At 43.2% G+C, this 16,558-nt stretch overlaps 1 protein-coding gene and 1 long non-coding RNA gene across 3 annotated transcripts in view; both read left to right on the forward strand.

Moving 5' to 3' along the window:
• The first annotated feature begins 5,012 nt into the window (after positions 1–5,012).
• The window catches only part of LOC310748326, a 106,164-nt gene continuing 94,618 nt past the window's right edge, over positions 5,013–16,558 (forward strand). The window contains exon 1 of the long non-coding RNA XR_014541298.1: positions 5,013–5,244. This is a non-coding gene — a long non-coding RNA (uncharacterized lncRNA). The remainder of the gene's footprint in view (positions 5,245–16,558) is intronic.
• TNS3 (tensin 3) overlaps positions 13,267–16,558 on the forward strand; it is a 53,954-nt gene continuing 50,662 nt past the window's right edge. Inside the window, exon 1 of one of the 2 annotated variants that reach the window (XM_083583796.1) lies at positions 13,267–13,371. In XM_083583796.1, coding sequence (XP_083439922.1) covers positions 13,353–13,371 — 19 coding nt within the window. In that variant the 5' untranslated portion in view covers positions 13,267–13,352. Of the gene's footprint in view, positions 13,372–15,076; positions 15,175–16,558 lie in introns of those variants that run through there. The other variant, XM_083583795.1, reaches the window with a different exon arrangement.

Below are 16,558 nucleotides of genomic sequence, written 5' to 3' on the forward strand. Positions count from 1 at the left end.
TGCATCTCTGGGTTATTTATGGGGCATAGGAATTCTTTCATTTTTTCCCCTTCAAAATATTGTCCAGCCCACCACATGGCCTGAGGGACGGTGGACTGGCCTACAGCTGAAAAAGGTTGCTGACCCCTTCTATAAACCAACCACTGCTAGATTGCTATCTGGGTTCTCCTGCTAATTTTGAATCTGGTTTTGCCACAGCTGACGAGGTGTTTAATTGGTGTATTGATCTGGACCTTGGTGGTGAGGTCTTTGCTGACAGTGGACACTACCAGCTCCCGCAGGACAAAATTACACTGATCGTAGGAAAAGACGCCCCAAGGCCAGCATGGACTACTGGAATCATGTGTAAGGCCACCTGTGTAGTACCTGGAAAGATTCATTTCACCCCCTGGCGCTGTCCACCTCTGTCCCTGAGCTAATGGGGGTGGATGGGCTTGATTGGCGGGATTGTTGCAGGGCTGTCCACCCACATGCACTTGCCAGTGTTATGGCTGCCAGACTTTGATGCCTTGAAAGAACAACATCCCCGGGAGATGGACAACTCTTTTTTCCAACATAGAGAGCAGCTGCCAGCAAGATGATTGGACACTACTTCCATGCTCCCATGCTGATGTGGTAGCTACTATTGAGGCCCCTAATCTTAAGGGAGCTAACTCAAAAGAAGATTCCACCTAAACATTAGGAAGAACTTCCTGACAGTAAGAGCTGTTTGACAGTGGAATTTGCTGGCAAGGAGTGTGGTGGAGTCTCCTTCTTTGGAGGTCTTTAAGCAGAGGCTTGACAACCATATGTCAGGAGTGCTCTGATGGTGTTTCCTGCTTGGCAGGGGGTTGGACTCGATGGCCCTTGTGGTCTCTTCCAACTCTATGATTCTATGAAAACCTCATGCTTCTGCCCAGGGCTCAAAGGTCTAAGGAGATCCTACGTAACTGGCCAGTTCTGCATTCCCATGGACTGGAGGTTCAACTGTTAGCGGACATTCGGGATGTTTTAGGGACATCTATGAAACTAGACAATGACCTCTGCTGCAGCTGGGTGGACATGTACGAGCAGAGGGGCAGCATTGAACTGGTTTTCCATGACTTAGTGTTGCAGAATAACTTCTGGTATCTGATACGTTTGTCTGCAAATAGAGAGCTCCTTGTTGAGTTAATACAGGTCTGTAATGCTGAGTGCAGACACATAATTGAAGTTCGGCTGCAAGGAAAGGAAATGTGAGGCAGAGTGGTGGAGGCAGGGAGAGACCGAGGTTGAGATCCCAGCGTTTGTCACCTCCCCCAGTAACATCCAGATCTGCTCTAAGAAGCTCCCAGGCGGCAGGCAGTTCTTGGCTCTTCTTACAAGAGCCCCATGAGTCTTTGGAAGCGGACAAGAGACATGTAAGGAACTGTCTCTGTTGAAATGAAGTGGGAATTACTGATCCAATTTCCTTATTGGATCAGTTATTCCCCCAAGAACAAACCCAGGTTGGTTTTGGTGTATATAACTGCAAGTAAACATTTTTAATCTAATGACCAGAATGGCTGTAAATATTTTATAATCTAGATTTAACAAAGAGATTGGTTGGTGGGATCCTTGGGAAGAACCACGATGCTTGAATGCTTTGAAGTTGCGGGAAGTGGGTTATGGGCTGAAATAGTGTTGTGTTGCATTCCACCCCAGTATCTGAGCAGTGAGGGGTTGCAGCAGGCACTTACCCAGGGTTCATGCTTCCTCTGCAATGAGGCTATTTGCACATGTATACAACCTGAGCCTACGATGGAGGAGTTCACAGCATTAACGCCTCAGGATGGTATTGCTTCTCCCAGAGCCACAGCCTTGGATTCCAACAGAAATCAGGCATCGCTCTGTCTCCCAGCTGCTCAGCCTGCAGGCTGCAGCTTCTAGCTTGCACACCCCACTCAATTTTTTTGTCTTTCAAACTACCAGACACGGGAGGGAAGGGGCCCCACTCATTTGTCCTCTGGCACAGAGCCACTTCCTTCGTTACCTTAACAACCCAGGCTTAGGGCGTTATCTCATCAGGAAGCTCGTCTGGCTATTCCTGGAATTGAATCTGTGTGGGATGCAGGAATTGGAAGGAGGCTCGGGCTTACAGGCCCCCCCCAACACACTGTATAGCCTGGCCATTTGTGGAAGTGTGTGTTCCTTAAATGTTTTGTAAAAGGGTGTTTCAAAACCATCACGACGGGTTATAAATAATAAAATAATAAAATAATAAAATAATAAAATAATAAAATAATAAAATAATAAAATAATAAAATAAATAAAATAATAAAATAAATAAAATAATTATTATTATTATTATTATTATTATTATTATTATTATTATTATTATTATTTATTAGGGCCACATGATTTTCCCACCTTCAAGTTTTAAATTACTTCCTTTATCTTCTCCTCTGATACCTCCTTTTCCATACATTTACTGTCCTCTTCCTTTAGTATAGGTATTGCTTTGGTATCTAGTAGTTTATTCTAGAGGGGGAGTGGGGAGGAGTACAGAGAAGAAAAACTTATTAAATTCTGATTTTGTGTTATAAAACCTTTCTTCTGTTTTCATTTTTATACCTGTAATTACAGCTTTGTTTCTCATTTTTTGCAACCAGCAGCTAATAGTTTGGATCCCTTACCCCAATATTCTTAATACTTTTGTTTTTAATGTAGAATTTGTACCATTGTTTTATCAATTTCTATTGCTTCTAGTTCTTTTCACATAATATGTTGTTGTTGTTTAGTTGTTTAGTCGTGTCCGAGCAGCCAAGCATACTAGGACTCAATTTCTTGACTTTAAGAAAGCCGACTTCATAAAACTTAGGGAAGTGCTGGGTGAGATCCCATGGACAGTAATACTAAAAGGAAAGGGAGTTCATGATGGCTGGGAGTTTGTTAAGAGGGAGATAGTAAAAGCACAACTTCAGGCAATACCAATGAGACGGAAACATGGAAGGTACCTAAAGAAGCCAGAGTGGCTATCTAAAGAACTTTTAACTGAGTTAAGATTAAAAAAGGATGTGTACAAAAAATGGAAAAGGGGGGAAACCACCAAAGAGGAATTCAAACAAGTAGCCAGCACGTGTAGACACAAAGTCAGAAAAGCTAAAGCACAGAATGAACTCAGGCTTGCTAGAGAGGTTAAAAGCAACAAAAAAGGCTTTTATGGGTATGTTCGTAGCAAAAGGAAGAACAAAGAAACAGTGGGGTCACTCAGAGGAGAAGATGGTGAAATGCAAACAGGGGACACAGAAAGGGCTGAACTCCTCAATGCCTTCTTTGCCTCAGTCTTCTCCGATAAAGAAAACAATGCCCGACCTGAAGAATTTGGAGCAAATGATTCAGTAGAGGAAACACAGCCCAGAATAACTAAGGAGACAGTACAAGAATACTTGGCTAGTTTAGATGTATTCAAGTCTCCAGGGCCAGATGAACTGTATCCAAGAGTATTAAAAGAACTGGCAGATGTGATCTCAGAACCACTGGCAGTCATCTTTGAGAATTCCTGGAGAACAGGCGAAGTCCCGGCAGACTGGAGGAGGGCAAATGTTGTCCCTATTTTCAAACAGGGGAAAAGAGAGGACCCACATAATTACCGCCCAGTCAGTCTGACATCAATACCAGGGAAGATTCTGGAGCAGATCATTAAGCAAGCAGTCTGTGAGCACCTAGAAAGGAATGCCGTGATCACCAATAGTCAGCATGGATTTCTGAAAAATAAGTCATGTCAGACTAACCTGATCTCGTTTTTTGACAGAATTACAAGCCTGGTAGATGAAGGGAACGCAGTGAATGTAGCCTACCTTGATTTCAGCAAGGCATTTGACAAGGTGCCCCATGATATTCTTGTAAAGAAGCTGGTAAAATGCGGTCTTGACTATGCTACCACTCAGTGGATTTGTAAGTGGCTGACTGACCGAACCCAAAGGGTGATCATCAATGGTTCCTCTTCATCCTGGAGAAGAGTGACTAGTGGGGTGCCACAGGGTTCTGTCTTGGGCCCGGTCTTATTCAACATCTTTATCAACGACTTGGATGATGGACTCAAGGGAATCCTGATCAAATTTGCAGATGACACCAAACTGGGAGGGGTGGCTAACACCCCAGAGGACAGGATCACACTTCAAAACGACCTTGACAGATTAGAGAACTGGGCCAAAACAAACAAGATGAATTTTAACAGGGAGAAATGTAAAGTATTGCACTTGGGCAAAAAAAATGAGAGGCACAAATACAAGATGGGTGACACCTGGCTTGAGAGCACTACATGTGAAAAGGATCTAGGAGTCTTGGTTGACCACAAACTTGACATGAGCCAACAGTGTGACGCGGCAGCTAAAAAAGCCAATGCAATTCTGGGCTGCATCAATAGGAGTATAGCATCTAGATCAAGGGAAGTAATAGTGCCACTGTATTCTGCTCTGGTCAGACCTCACCTGGAGTACTGTGTCCAGTTCTGGGCACCACAGTTCAAGAAGGACACTGACAAACTGGAACGTGTCCAGAGGAGGGCAACCAAAATGGTCAAAGGCCTGGAAACGATGCCTTATGAGGAACGGCTAAGGGAGCTGGGCATGTTTAGCCTGGAGAAGAGGAGGTTAAGGGGTGATATGATAGCCATGTTCAAATATATAAAAGGATGTCACATAGAGGAGGGAGAAAGGTTGTTTTCTGCTGCTCCAGAGAAGCGGACACGGAGCAATGGATCCAAACTACAAGAAAGAAGATTCCACCTAAACATTAGGAAGAACTTCCTGACAGTAAGAGCTGTTCGACAGTGGAATTTGCTGCCAAGGAGTGTGGTGGAGTCTCCTTCTTTGGAGGTCTTTAAGCAGAGGCTTGACAACCATATGTCAGGAGTGCTCTGATGGTGTTTCCTGCTTGGCAGGGGGTTGGACTCGGTGGCCCTTGTGGTCTCTTCCAACTCTATGATTCTATGATTCTATGATTCTAGAGGAGGGAGAAAGGTTGTTTACTGCTGCTCCAGAGTAGCGGACACGGAGCAATGGTTCCAAACTAGAAGAAAGAAGATTCCACCTAAACATTAGGAAGAACTTCCTGACAGTAAGAGCTGTTCGACAGTGGAATTTGCTGCCAAGGAGTGTGGTGAAGTCTCCTTCTTTGGAGGTCTTTAAGCAGAGGCTTGACAACCATATGTCAGGAGTGCTCTGATGGTGTTTCCTGCTTGGCAGGGGGTTGGACTTGATGGCCCTTGTGGTCTCTTCCAACTCTATGATTCTATGATTCTTTGTGACCCCATGGACCAGAGCACGCCAGGCACTCCTGTCTTCCACTGCCTCCCGCAGTTTGGTCAAACTCATGCTGGTAGTTTCGAGAACACTGTCCAACCATCTCGTCCTCTGTCGTCCCCTTCTCCTTGTGCCCTCCATCTTTCCCAACATCAGGGTCTTTTCCAGGGAGTCTTCTCTTCTCGTGAGGTGGCCAAAGTATTGGAGCCTCAGCTTCACGATCTGTCCTTCCAGTGAGCACTCAGGGCTGATTTCCTTAAGAATGGATAGGTTTGATCTTCTTACAGTCCATGGGACTCACAAGAGTCTCCTTCAGCACCATAATTCAAAAGCATCAATTCTTTGGCGATCAGCCTTCTTTATGGTCCAGCTCTCACTTCCATACATCACTACAGGGAAAACCATGGCTTTAACTATATGGACCTTTGTTGGCAAGGTGATGTCTCTGCTTTTTAAGATGTTGTCTAGGTTTGTCATTGCTTTCCTTCCAAGAAACAGGTGTCTTTTAATTTCATGACCGCTGTCACCATCTGCAGTGATCATGGAGCCCAAGAAAGTAAAATCTCTCACTGCCTCCATTTCTTCCCCTTCTATTTGCCTGGAGGTGATGGGACCAGTGGCCATGATCTTCGTTTTTTGATGATGAGCTTCAGCCCATATTTTGCGCTCTCCTCTTTCACCCTCATTAAAAGGTTATTTAATTCCTCCTCACTTTCTGCCATCAAGTTTGTGTCAGGTGGTTGATATTTCTTCCGGCAATCTTAATTCCGGTTTGGGATTTGTTCAATCTAGCCTTTTGCATGATGAATTCTGCATATAAGTTAAATAAACAGGCAGACAACATACAGCCTTGTCGTACTCCTTTCCCAATTTTGAACCAACTAGTTGTTCCATATCCAGTTCTAACTGTGGCTTCTTGTCCCATATAGAGATTTCTCAGGAGACAGATGAGATGATCAGGTACTCCCATTTCTTTAAGAACTTGCCATAGTTTGCTGTGGTCGACACAGTCAAATGCTTTTCATAGTCAATGAAGCAGAAGTAGATGTCTTTCTGGAACTCTCTAGCTTTCTCCATAATCCAGTGCATGTTTGCAATTTGGTCTCTGGTTCCTCTGCCCCTTCAAAATCCAGCTTGCACTTCTGGGAGTTCTCGGTCCACATACTGCTTGAGCCTGCCTTGTAGAATTTTAAGCATAACCTTGCTAGCGTGTGAAATGAGTGCAATTGTGCGGTAGTTGGAGCATTCTTTAGCACTGCCCTTCTTTGGGATTGGGATGTAGACTGATCTTCTCCAATCCTCTGGCCACTGCTGAGTTTTCCAAACTTGTTGGCATATTGAGTGTAGCACCTTAACAGCATCATCTTTTAAAATTTTAAATAGTTCAGCTGGAATATCATCACATTAACAGTGCTTTCTAAGGCCCATTTGACTTCACTCTCCAGGATGTCTGGCTCAAGGTCAGCAACCCCACTACCTGGGGTGTACGAGACATCCATATCTTTCTGGTATAATTCCTCTGTGTATTCTTGCCACTCTTCTTGACGTCTTCTGCTTCTGTTAGGTCCTTTCCACTTTTGTCCTTTATTATGGTAATCTTTGTACGAAATGTTTCTTTCATATCTCCAATTTTCTTGAACAGATTTTTGTTTTTTCCCATTCTGTTGTTTTCCTCTATTTCTTTGCATTGCTCGTTTAAGAAGGCCTTCTTGTCTCTCCTTGCTATTTTTTGGAAATCTGCATTCAATTTCCTGTATCTTTCTCTATCTCCCTCGCATTTTGCTTGCCTTCTCTCCCCCGCTATTTGTAAGGCCTCATTGGACAGCCCCTTTGCTTTCTTGCATTTCCTTTTCATTGGGATGGTTTTCGTTGCTGCCTCCTGTATAATGTTACGAGCCTCCATCCATAGTTCTTCAGGCACTCTGTCCACCAAATCTAAATCCTTAAACCTGTTCCTCACTTCCACTGTGTATTCATAAGGGATTTGACTTAGATTGTATCTTACCGGCCCAGTGGTTTTTCCTACTTTCTTCAGTTTAAGCTTGAATTTTGCTATAAGAAGCTGATGATCTGAGCCACAGTCAGCTCCAGGTCTTGTTTTTGCTGACTGTATAGAGCTTCTCCATCTTTGGCCGCAGAGAATATAATCAATCTGATTTCGATGCTGCCCATCTGGTGATGTCCATGTGTAGAGTCGTCTCTTGTGTTGTTGGGAAAGCGTGTTTGTGATGATCAGCTTGTTCTCTTGACAGAACTCTATTAGCCTTTGCCCTGCTTCGTTTTGAACTCCAAGGTCAAACTTGCCAGTTGTTCCTTTTATCTCTGGGCTCCCTCCTTTAGCATTCCAGTCCCCTATAATGAGAAGAACATCTTTCATAATAGGTAGTTGTTTGTAAACTTGTTTTGAACTTGTTGCCCTGTGTCTTGGCTCCAGGGAAGAGACTTCCTGTTGTAACTGTGTATTTTGTGCCTTGTAGATTTTATTCACTCTTGATTTTTCTTGCATACATAGACCTTTAAACACTGTCTTCATTGTTTCCCACAGCAATTCTGAAACTGTTCCTTCTGTATTATTTTTCTTTTTAAAAAAATCTAATGAAGTCAAGGACAGGATCAAAATACCAAATATGGGTCACAATTTCTGACAGAGTTAATAGGAACTGTGCACTCACTGGAACATGGTCTGTTATTTTGATTTCGCCAATATGAGCTGTCTGCACTTCCTTTAAAAGTCTATTTTAGATTGTGAGCTAAAAAAAGGGTGGCAAATGTGTGGATTGTGTCCCCTGGATGACTCTCACTCCATACATCCCTTAGACCCCACTCCTACAATGTTCTCATCAATTTTAGTTGTTTCTTGCCCTTCCCCCCTTTTTAACTTCAGTATTGTTTTACATTGCTTTTTCCTTGCGGAATCAGAAAAACATGAGAAAAGCCTCTTGCATTCTAATTTTAATCTCCCCCAGTTATTGACTTGTAAGAAGAAAAGTTGTTGAGGCACGACATAAAAAACCCCACTTCCCGTATGAGTTACTCAGAGTTTAAAGACAGCCTGCCCTCTCTCTGAGTCTCTCCGAAACCTCAGAAAAGCAAGCTGGTCACTTACAACTCCAATCCTAAATGCCCAGTAGCCTGAATGCCAAGTGTCTGGGCACATGGAGATCCTAAAACCCTGTGGCTAACAATTGCACACACTTCAGCTGTCAAATTAAGAAACTCTATTAGGAATAAAGGGTGGGGAGGAAGCTGGCAGAAGGTCAAAACAGATTGCTAAATAAATCTGAGCTCTGTGGCTCTAAAAGGACATTACTATTATTATTATTATTATTATTATTATTATTATTATTACTACTACTACTACTACTACTACTACTACTATCATACAGGCAGTGATCACTTTAGGCGTGTCCAACTGATGCAATAACTGATGCATGTGGCCTTTTGGACCTGGAAGATGGCAGAATGGGGGCGGACCAGGGGTGGGGGGAATTCGACATGTGGGTTCCAGGAACAGAACCGCCATGCAGAATGATTGCCGCCTGTAATTAAAAAACAATAAAATATTAATAGAAATAAAGTTATATCTCTACCTCTATCTGTATTGATCTATCTAAGACCTATTAAAACACAGATAATTCCAATGGAAAGGGCACAGCACCAGTCTTTCCCTTAAAGGCAGTCAGATTCCCAAAGCTTTTTGGAACAAGAAGGTCTTCACTTGCTGACGGAAGGACAACAAGGAGGCAGCCATTCTAGCTTCTCCAGGGAGAGAGTTCCAAAGTTTGGGAGCAGCCACCAAGACGGCCCCAAGAATCCTAGCTGCACCAGTTCTGGTTTACTCATAAGCAGCAAGGATGGTCAACTTCACAGAAAGTCCAGTTTGGAAGCCTGATTCCAAGAGGGAACCTGGATTCCTGGTGCTGCAAGAAGCGGATCAGCTTTTTTAAGGCTTTCGCTTAATGTTGGAGGAGTGACCCCCAGACTCTTTCTGACCATTAAGATTATGAGTTGGTCACATATCTCATGTCTCAAGTATCCTCTTTGCATTTGAAAAGGACTTGCAGGGGATACCTGACAGACTGACTTGGAGAAAAGGTGGGCAGCTCAGTGCTTTTCTTCACATGGCGGAGTTCTCCAGTCTGTTAAGGTCGTCTTAAGTCCTGATTCTATCTTCTGCAGTATTAGCTACCCCTCCCAGTTTGGTGTCATCTGCAAATTTGATGCTTCTTTGGGTTCGCTCAGTCAAATCCGCCTACCACTGGCATTGCACAGCCCACATTTTACCAGCTTCTCCACAAGAATATCATGGGGGACTTTTTTGAAAGCTTTATTGAAATCAAGCAATGTTATATCCACAGCATCCCCCCGATCCACTAAGCTTGTAACTCTATATTTCAAAAATAAGTAAGATTACTCTGGCATGACTTGTTTTTGAGAAATCCAAGCTGTCTCTTAGTAACCACAAAATCCTTTTCTGACTGCTCACAGACCAACTGTTTAATGGTCTGTTCCATGACTTTTTCTGGTATTGATACTAAGCTGTCCTCTCCCCGCCCCTAACATTTGTCTACCTCCAGTTTGCAGGAACCTCCCCTGCTCTCCAAGAACTCTCAAAGATTATAGGTTGAGGTTCTGAGATTACAACTGCGAGGTTCTTAATACCCTTTGGGTGCAGCTCATCAGGTCCTGGAGATTTGAATTCATTTAAAGTAGCTAGGTGTTCCCTGACCACCTCTTTTCCTAGCTTGGGCTGCAGCTCCCTCCTTGCATTGTTTATTCTGTTACCACCAAGTTTGGCATTGCTTTCCTTTTGGGTGAAGACAAAGTGGTGTTGAGCAGTTCTGCTTTCTCTCTGTTACCCAATAGGATTTCTCCATCTTTTCCATGCAAAGGACCTACCATTTGCTGTTCTTCCTCTTCCTTCAAACAGAAATGAATAAACTCTTATTATTATTGCAAGCCTGAACTCATTCTGAAAGTTAGCCTGCCTGACTTTCTCCCTGCAAGTGTTGGCTACTCATGTAGATTCCTCCTTAGTGATTTCCCCTTTCTTCCATTTCTTATACTGTACATGCCTTTATTAACTCTCATGCAGCCACACTGGTTTCCTTAGATGCCCCCCACTTTCCTTTCTTGTTGGAATTGTTTGCAATTGTTCCTTCAATATTTCACCTCTAAGAAACTCCCATCCACCCTGAACTCCCTTCTCTTTGCATATTTCTGACCATGGATTTTCACCCAGTTGTTCCTTAAGCTTTTTGAAATCAGCTTTTTGAAATCAAGTCCAGAGTGTGCATCTGGATACACTCCATGTTCTCTTCTGTATCACGAATCCCAAATGGAGAGAGCCACTTTCTCCCTAAGCAGCTATTTTTCTGTGTGAAAATGGCTCAGTTAAACAATAATATTCCTGCACCTACTTAATGTGTTGGTACAATCCCGGAGGGGCTGAGATTTTTTAAATCTATAAATCAGGTTTCCGCCATTTGGACTCCTGGAGTTCAAAATTATCTCTTCTGACGGCACTTTGAAATACAGCCTCTCACATAATTCTCCTTCGTTGTTCTTTAAGTAGTGTGGGGCCAGAGAATAAAAACAGTGTCTCTATTGGAGTGGAACCAGCCCAGCTGTTGAAGGGAGATATTATGGTAAGCATTAACTGGACTTCGTTGATGTTTAAATGCTCTAGGTGTATTTTTTCTACAGAAAAACACTGTCTCCATCTTCCTTGGAGGAAGAAAACCTACAAATATTTAGTATTTTAGCTAAATTTAGGCAGCTCAAAAGGTTATCCAGAGATGAGCGAAAGAAAGTAAAGAGTCATCAAGAAAACCATAGATAAAAAGTCACTTAGTACATTAGAAAACCATAGATAAAAAGTCACTTAGTACATTATACTGGGTATTACTAGTACATTATACTGGGTATTATTATGACTTTTTTTACAAACTAAATTGGATCCTTTCTGTTCAATATGTCTAACAACAAGGCAGAGAAGTAAGACTAGAAGGCCCTATAGAACAGGGTTGGCTAAAATTCAACATCCTGTAGATTTTGCTTAGCTTTGAATCAGGTTCTTAGGTTGCAGGCTGCACTGGGCAGGAACGGGGGACCATTCAGTCAAGTGCCGTCTGAAATGGTCAAGATCTAGAGACAAGACTAATTAAGGTGGATGGACAGCCTAGAGGGCCCAGCCCATGTTGCTTTCCAAGGACTAAGAGTGGCTATGGTCTCATTCTTACTATAGCCCTGTGAGGTTACTCTGAGGGATTATGGCCAGAGGAACTGTCTGGATTGCCTGAAGCTATCCAGCAAAATTCATGGCTAAGCAAAGTTTTGCATCTTGGGTTTCTCATGGCTAAACCAATGCTTACTGTCTGCACCACACATCTGCCCCACAGTACAGTATATGGATTTTTTTGCTGATATATTCTGCTACATACATAAGCATTTTGTGCCTGCATGAATACTGGAAGTTGCCTTACCTGTGTTTTCCTCTATTTCAGCTGAAATGCTGCCATAAAAAATACGGATGTACCACCCGTGATATTTTCCGCCTACAATTCCACACAGGGGCTGTTCAAGGATATAGTCTGGTTTTTGACAAAGCGGACTTGGAGAATGCAAACACAGGCAAGTGCAGGAATATGCAGCTGTCCCGTGAGTGCAAGTCTGTGATTTGTGCCTTTGCAGTTCAGCCTTCATGTGCAATATCCTAGTTTCATTTAGAAATATTTCTCCTGGGTTGGTCGGCAACCAGTAGCTGGCAGTAATCTGTGTGAAACTGATTTCACTGCATCTCCGAATGCAGCTCTTACTTCATCCATTAGAAAACCATGTTAAAATATTATTTGTTTTTAAACCTTCTATGTGAAGCCCACTTTACCTTGATGGTTTGAAAAAAGGTAAGCCCTCAGTATGTCCCCTGAAATGAAGCTGCATAAAAGGAACAATAAAAAAACAATTGTTTATTTGTGCTTCTGTTTGTGCTTCAGGAGGATGAGTTTTGCTTTTTCTGGGGGTACTCAAGGGTACACATTTTCCCCCCAAAGGTTAGAAGTGTGGCACTTACTTGTAAGAACTTCATGGTGAGAACAGGGACCTTTTGTTCTAAGAAAAAGCACTGCTTAGAAGGCTTAGGACAAAGACCCATGATACAAATTGGCATTCAAATTGGAAATGCTACCTTATATGTATAGATATGGGTTTAGGCCAACTTTCAGAAGCCAACTCTGGGTCTTGCTGTCAGGGTTTCCTCTGTGCTAGAGATGTCAACAGGATTTTCTGGACACCGTACTTTGCAGTAGTAGGCCTTCCACAAATTGAAGTGGTGGGTGGCTGAGATCTCATCACCATTGTGCTTTGGCTCCTCTAGAAGCAAAGTAAGAAAAGAAGCAGGATCAGGGCCTCCCTCCCGCTAAACTCTTGCTTGCATGTTGCATCACCACTGCGGTGAGCTTTGGACCTTATTACACAACCATGTTATCTGCAGTGATAAATTCCTTGGGCTGTGGTGGGGGGTGGGGAGGAAGCCCAGAACTTCCAGTTAACTTTATTGGGAAATGAAAACATCAGAAATACTGATAGTTAAAACCCTAGGCATGATTTTATGGGCTTACATTCATTAGTTATTTAATGCAGAGGGGAAAAAAATGCACCTTTCAGTTCTTCCCCACACCTGAACTGTCAGCTCAAAGAAAGCTAGAACTTCAGGAAGAAGCAATTGAACATTTTCACTTACCGGTATGTGCCAGCTTTTTCACATACAGAGAGTTTTGAGGTGGGGAAGAATTCAGCCATGAGACCTTCTCACCTATACTACTAAGTGGTGCAGTCTGCCTTGCAACATAGATTCTCTTTCCCTGCACATTTGAGTCACTTCTTGTTCTAGTTCTTGATGAGGAAGTGAAACTCAAAAAAGTGATTCTGCCCCCCATAGTGACCTCAGTAAACTAGCCAGTGCTGATTGGGGGGGCAGGTATTTGGAGATGCCTAACTTAAACTTCTGGTTCTCATTTTTCAGGATGTGAAGAACTACAGAATGGCCATGGTGTGTTAGCGGACTTCAGCTGTTCAGATCCACTGATTTGCTGGGATTCTTACGAAAACATGAGCGCTGATGAGGAAGGTGAGTTGCTACCAGGAAGTGAACAATACAAGCGATGAGGAAGCAAACAAGGTCCCTCTCAGCCTGTCCAGCTGTGCTTGCAGTCTTGTTGTCATTCATGGCTTTTTGTTTTTCCAAATAACCTAGTTTATTAGGTTTTTCACATTATTACAATAGGACAGTACAGTACCTTATTCACCTTGCCAGCTTCCCTGATGTCCTCTGACCTCATGCTCTCTTTTTTTAAAAAAGCCATCAGCTAACTCAGTTGTTTGGCATGTTTTGCAGTGTTCAGATGTGCACACAGGGGCTTAGAATAAATGAATGACAATGCTCTGCTGAAGTCCAGATTAGGATCCATTAAGTTGGGAAGCATGGTCATATTGACAAATTCCACATCAGCTGCAGTTTCATAGTAAGCAAGGCTGTTATTTATAGTAAACAGGAGCAGACAGGGCCAAGTTCAATGATTGTTTATCATCTGCAGAGACCTCCCTGATTTTAATTAGAACCCCCACAGCTTTGCAGTTTCCCAATATTGATTGCAAGCTACATGGTAGAAGCTATGGCAGCAACAGTGGGTGATATGTTTCTTGGAGGCCGGATCTGCTGCCCCTATGAATCCTGCCACCCAAGGCGGTTGTCTCACCTTGCTTCGTAGATGAGTCGGCCCTGCCTATGGCATTGTATAACTACATTGTTTGTAAATACTTTATCCCAGCTGTGGTTTGTTTTCTTGCACATATGTTCTTTAAAAGATTCTCCACTGGTGTAGAAGCCAAGTTGTGTGCAGTAAAAAGAAGAAGGAAAAAGTGAAATTTGGGATTGTTTGGAAGCTGAAGTTGAATCCCACATTCCGGTTATTTATTTATTTATTTATATATTTAATAATACAGATTTATGGCATTTGATGGCCCTGGTAAATAGATGCCAACAGTGCCTGCAGCAATTTAGCAGGAATCCATGAAAGTGCCAGGTGTCAGCAAAAAGAGATTTACACTTGGAAAGAGAGGTCCGCTACAGCGTTAGTGGAAAGCAGCCATTGGTAAAAGACTCTTGCTGACTTTTGGTGAAGCTTTCAAGGTTAGGGCAATAGGTAAAGGTAAAGGTACCCCTGCCCGTACGGGCCAGTCGTGTCCGACTCTAGGGTTGTGCGCCCATCTCACTTAAGAGGCCGGGGGCCAGCGCTGTCCGCAGACACTTCCAGGTCACATGGCCAGCGTGACAAGCTGCATCTGGCGAGCCAGCGCAGCACACGGAACGCCGTTTACCTTCCCGCTTGGTAAGCGGTCCCTATTTATCTACTTGCACCCGGGGGTGCTTTCAAACTGCTAGGTTGGCAAGCACTGGGACCGAGCAACGGGAGCGCATCCCGCCGCGGGGATTCGAACCGCTGACCTGACGATCGGCAAGTCCTAGGCGCTGAGGTTTTACCCACAGCGCCACCCGCGTCCCGTTAGGGCAATAAGTACTGTGAAAACCAAAGTTTTAGAAGCTGCCCTTGTCTCTCTGGAGTTATTAAGAACTGCATCCAGGTGAGCAGCAGCTGGCTTTCAGGAATTCACCTATGACAAGATGATTGTTTTTCCCCTGGGACAGTTGACTTTTCAGTTTATCTTTCTCCCGCCCTTACTCCCCTTTGAACTCAAGGTAAATAGTAGTTGAATGGGGAGGTGCCCTCTTGCATAGTTAAATACTTGGCTTCCCAGAGGGCTGCTCTGTATTACAAAACTCTAGATTTCAGGCAAGATTACTTTGGCTCTGGTGCTTTGGAAGGAATGCAAATGCCTACTAACAAAAACAGCCCAGTCAGTGCCGTTTCTGGTAAGTGAATAAATGTGTGGTTTGATTTCTGAGCTGTATATGCAGTTCTTTGAAAGAAGTGTGTGTGAGAGAGGGGAGGGGTGATAGAAATTTGGGAGACAAAATAGGTGAGTTTATTTTAAAATCCAAAATATTATGTACTGTTACATTTCCCTCTCCATTTCCATGTGGCAACCAAAGCTTTATCTGACAAAACTTTAAATTCGCCTTTTAACCGATAGCTCTGATAGTGATTTCTTATCTTTTATTGCAGAATCTGTTGTCAAATCAATAAAACACTCATACTGCTGTGTTATTAGACAAGCTGGTTTTTCCTGACACAGAGAATGGGTTCACAACACAAACGTTTTCTTTAATTTTTTCATGGCGTTCTTCCAGAAAACAACAGTTGAGACCAGGGCTATTTTTCTAGAAAAGGAGGTGCTGGAGCGCAGCATGAATGCCTCCCTTGTTCTCTTATAATGGCAATGGTGCCCACCTGAGAGGTTCCCTGGTTGAAACTTAGCAGATGAATGTGAAACTTATTTAAGATATCTCCTCATATGTCAGAATCTAGTTCTTCTCTAAATTCTTTTCCCATTTGTGAAGAGATCCATGCTTTGAGCATGGAAGGCTGTTGCAGAGAGAGGGTCAGGAGGGCTTGCATGAGAGGTTAAAAATAATAATAAAGGTTTCTTTGGCTATGTCTGAAGCAAGAGGAAGAACAAGTGAGCAGTAGGTCCCTTGCGTGAAGAAGACAGACAAATGCTGTTGGCTGACAGAGAGAAGGCGGAACTACTCAACACCTACTTTGCCTCTGTCTCCACCTAAATGGAAAGCAATGCCCAACCAGGTGATAACAGAATAAATGGTGTAAGGAAGGAGCTGCAGCCCAAGACAGGAAAAGAGGTAGTAAGGGATCACCTAGCTACTTTGAATGAATTCAGATCTCCAGGGCCTGATGAGCTGCACCCAAGCCTACTAAAGAACCTTACAGATGTAATCTCAGAACCTCGGTCTGTAATCTTTGAGAATTCTTGGAGAACAAGTCATGCCAGATGACTCTCATTTCTTTTTTTGATAGAGTTGCAAGCTTAGTGGGAATGCTGTGGACATTGCGTATCTTGATTTCAGTCAGGTTCTCAACAAAGTCCCCCATGATAGGTGGATTTGACCAAATCCAGAGTGCTCATTAATGGTTCCTCGTCATCCAGGAAAAAAGTGACCAGTGGGCTGCCTCCGGGTTTTGTCCTGAGTCTGTTGTTGTTCAATGTCTTTATAAACAACTTGGATGACAGAATTGAGAGGATGCTCATCCAATTTGCAGGTAACACCAAACTGGGAGGGGTAGCTAATGTCGCAGAAGGCTGAGTATATTTAGCCTGGAAAAGAGGAGACTGAGAGG

This window comes from Podarcis filfolensis (genome assembly GCF_964270895.1).
Source record: "Podarcis filfolensis genome assembly, chromosome: 13".
Taxonomy (NCBI): domain Eukaryota; kingdom Metazoa; phylum Chordata; class Lepidosauria; order Squamata; family Lacertidae; genus Podarcis; species Podarcis filfolensis.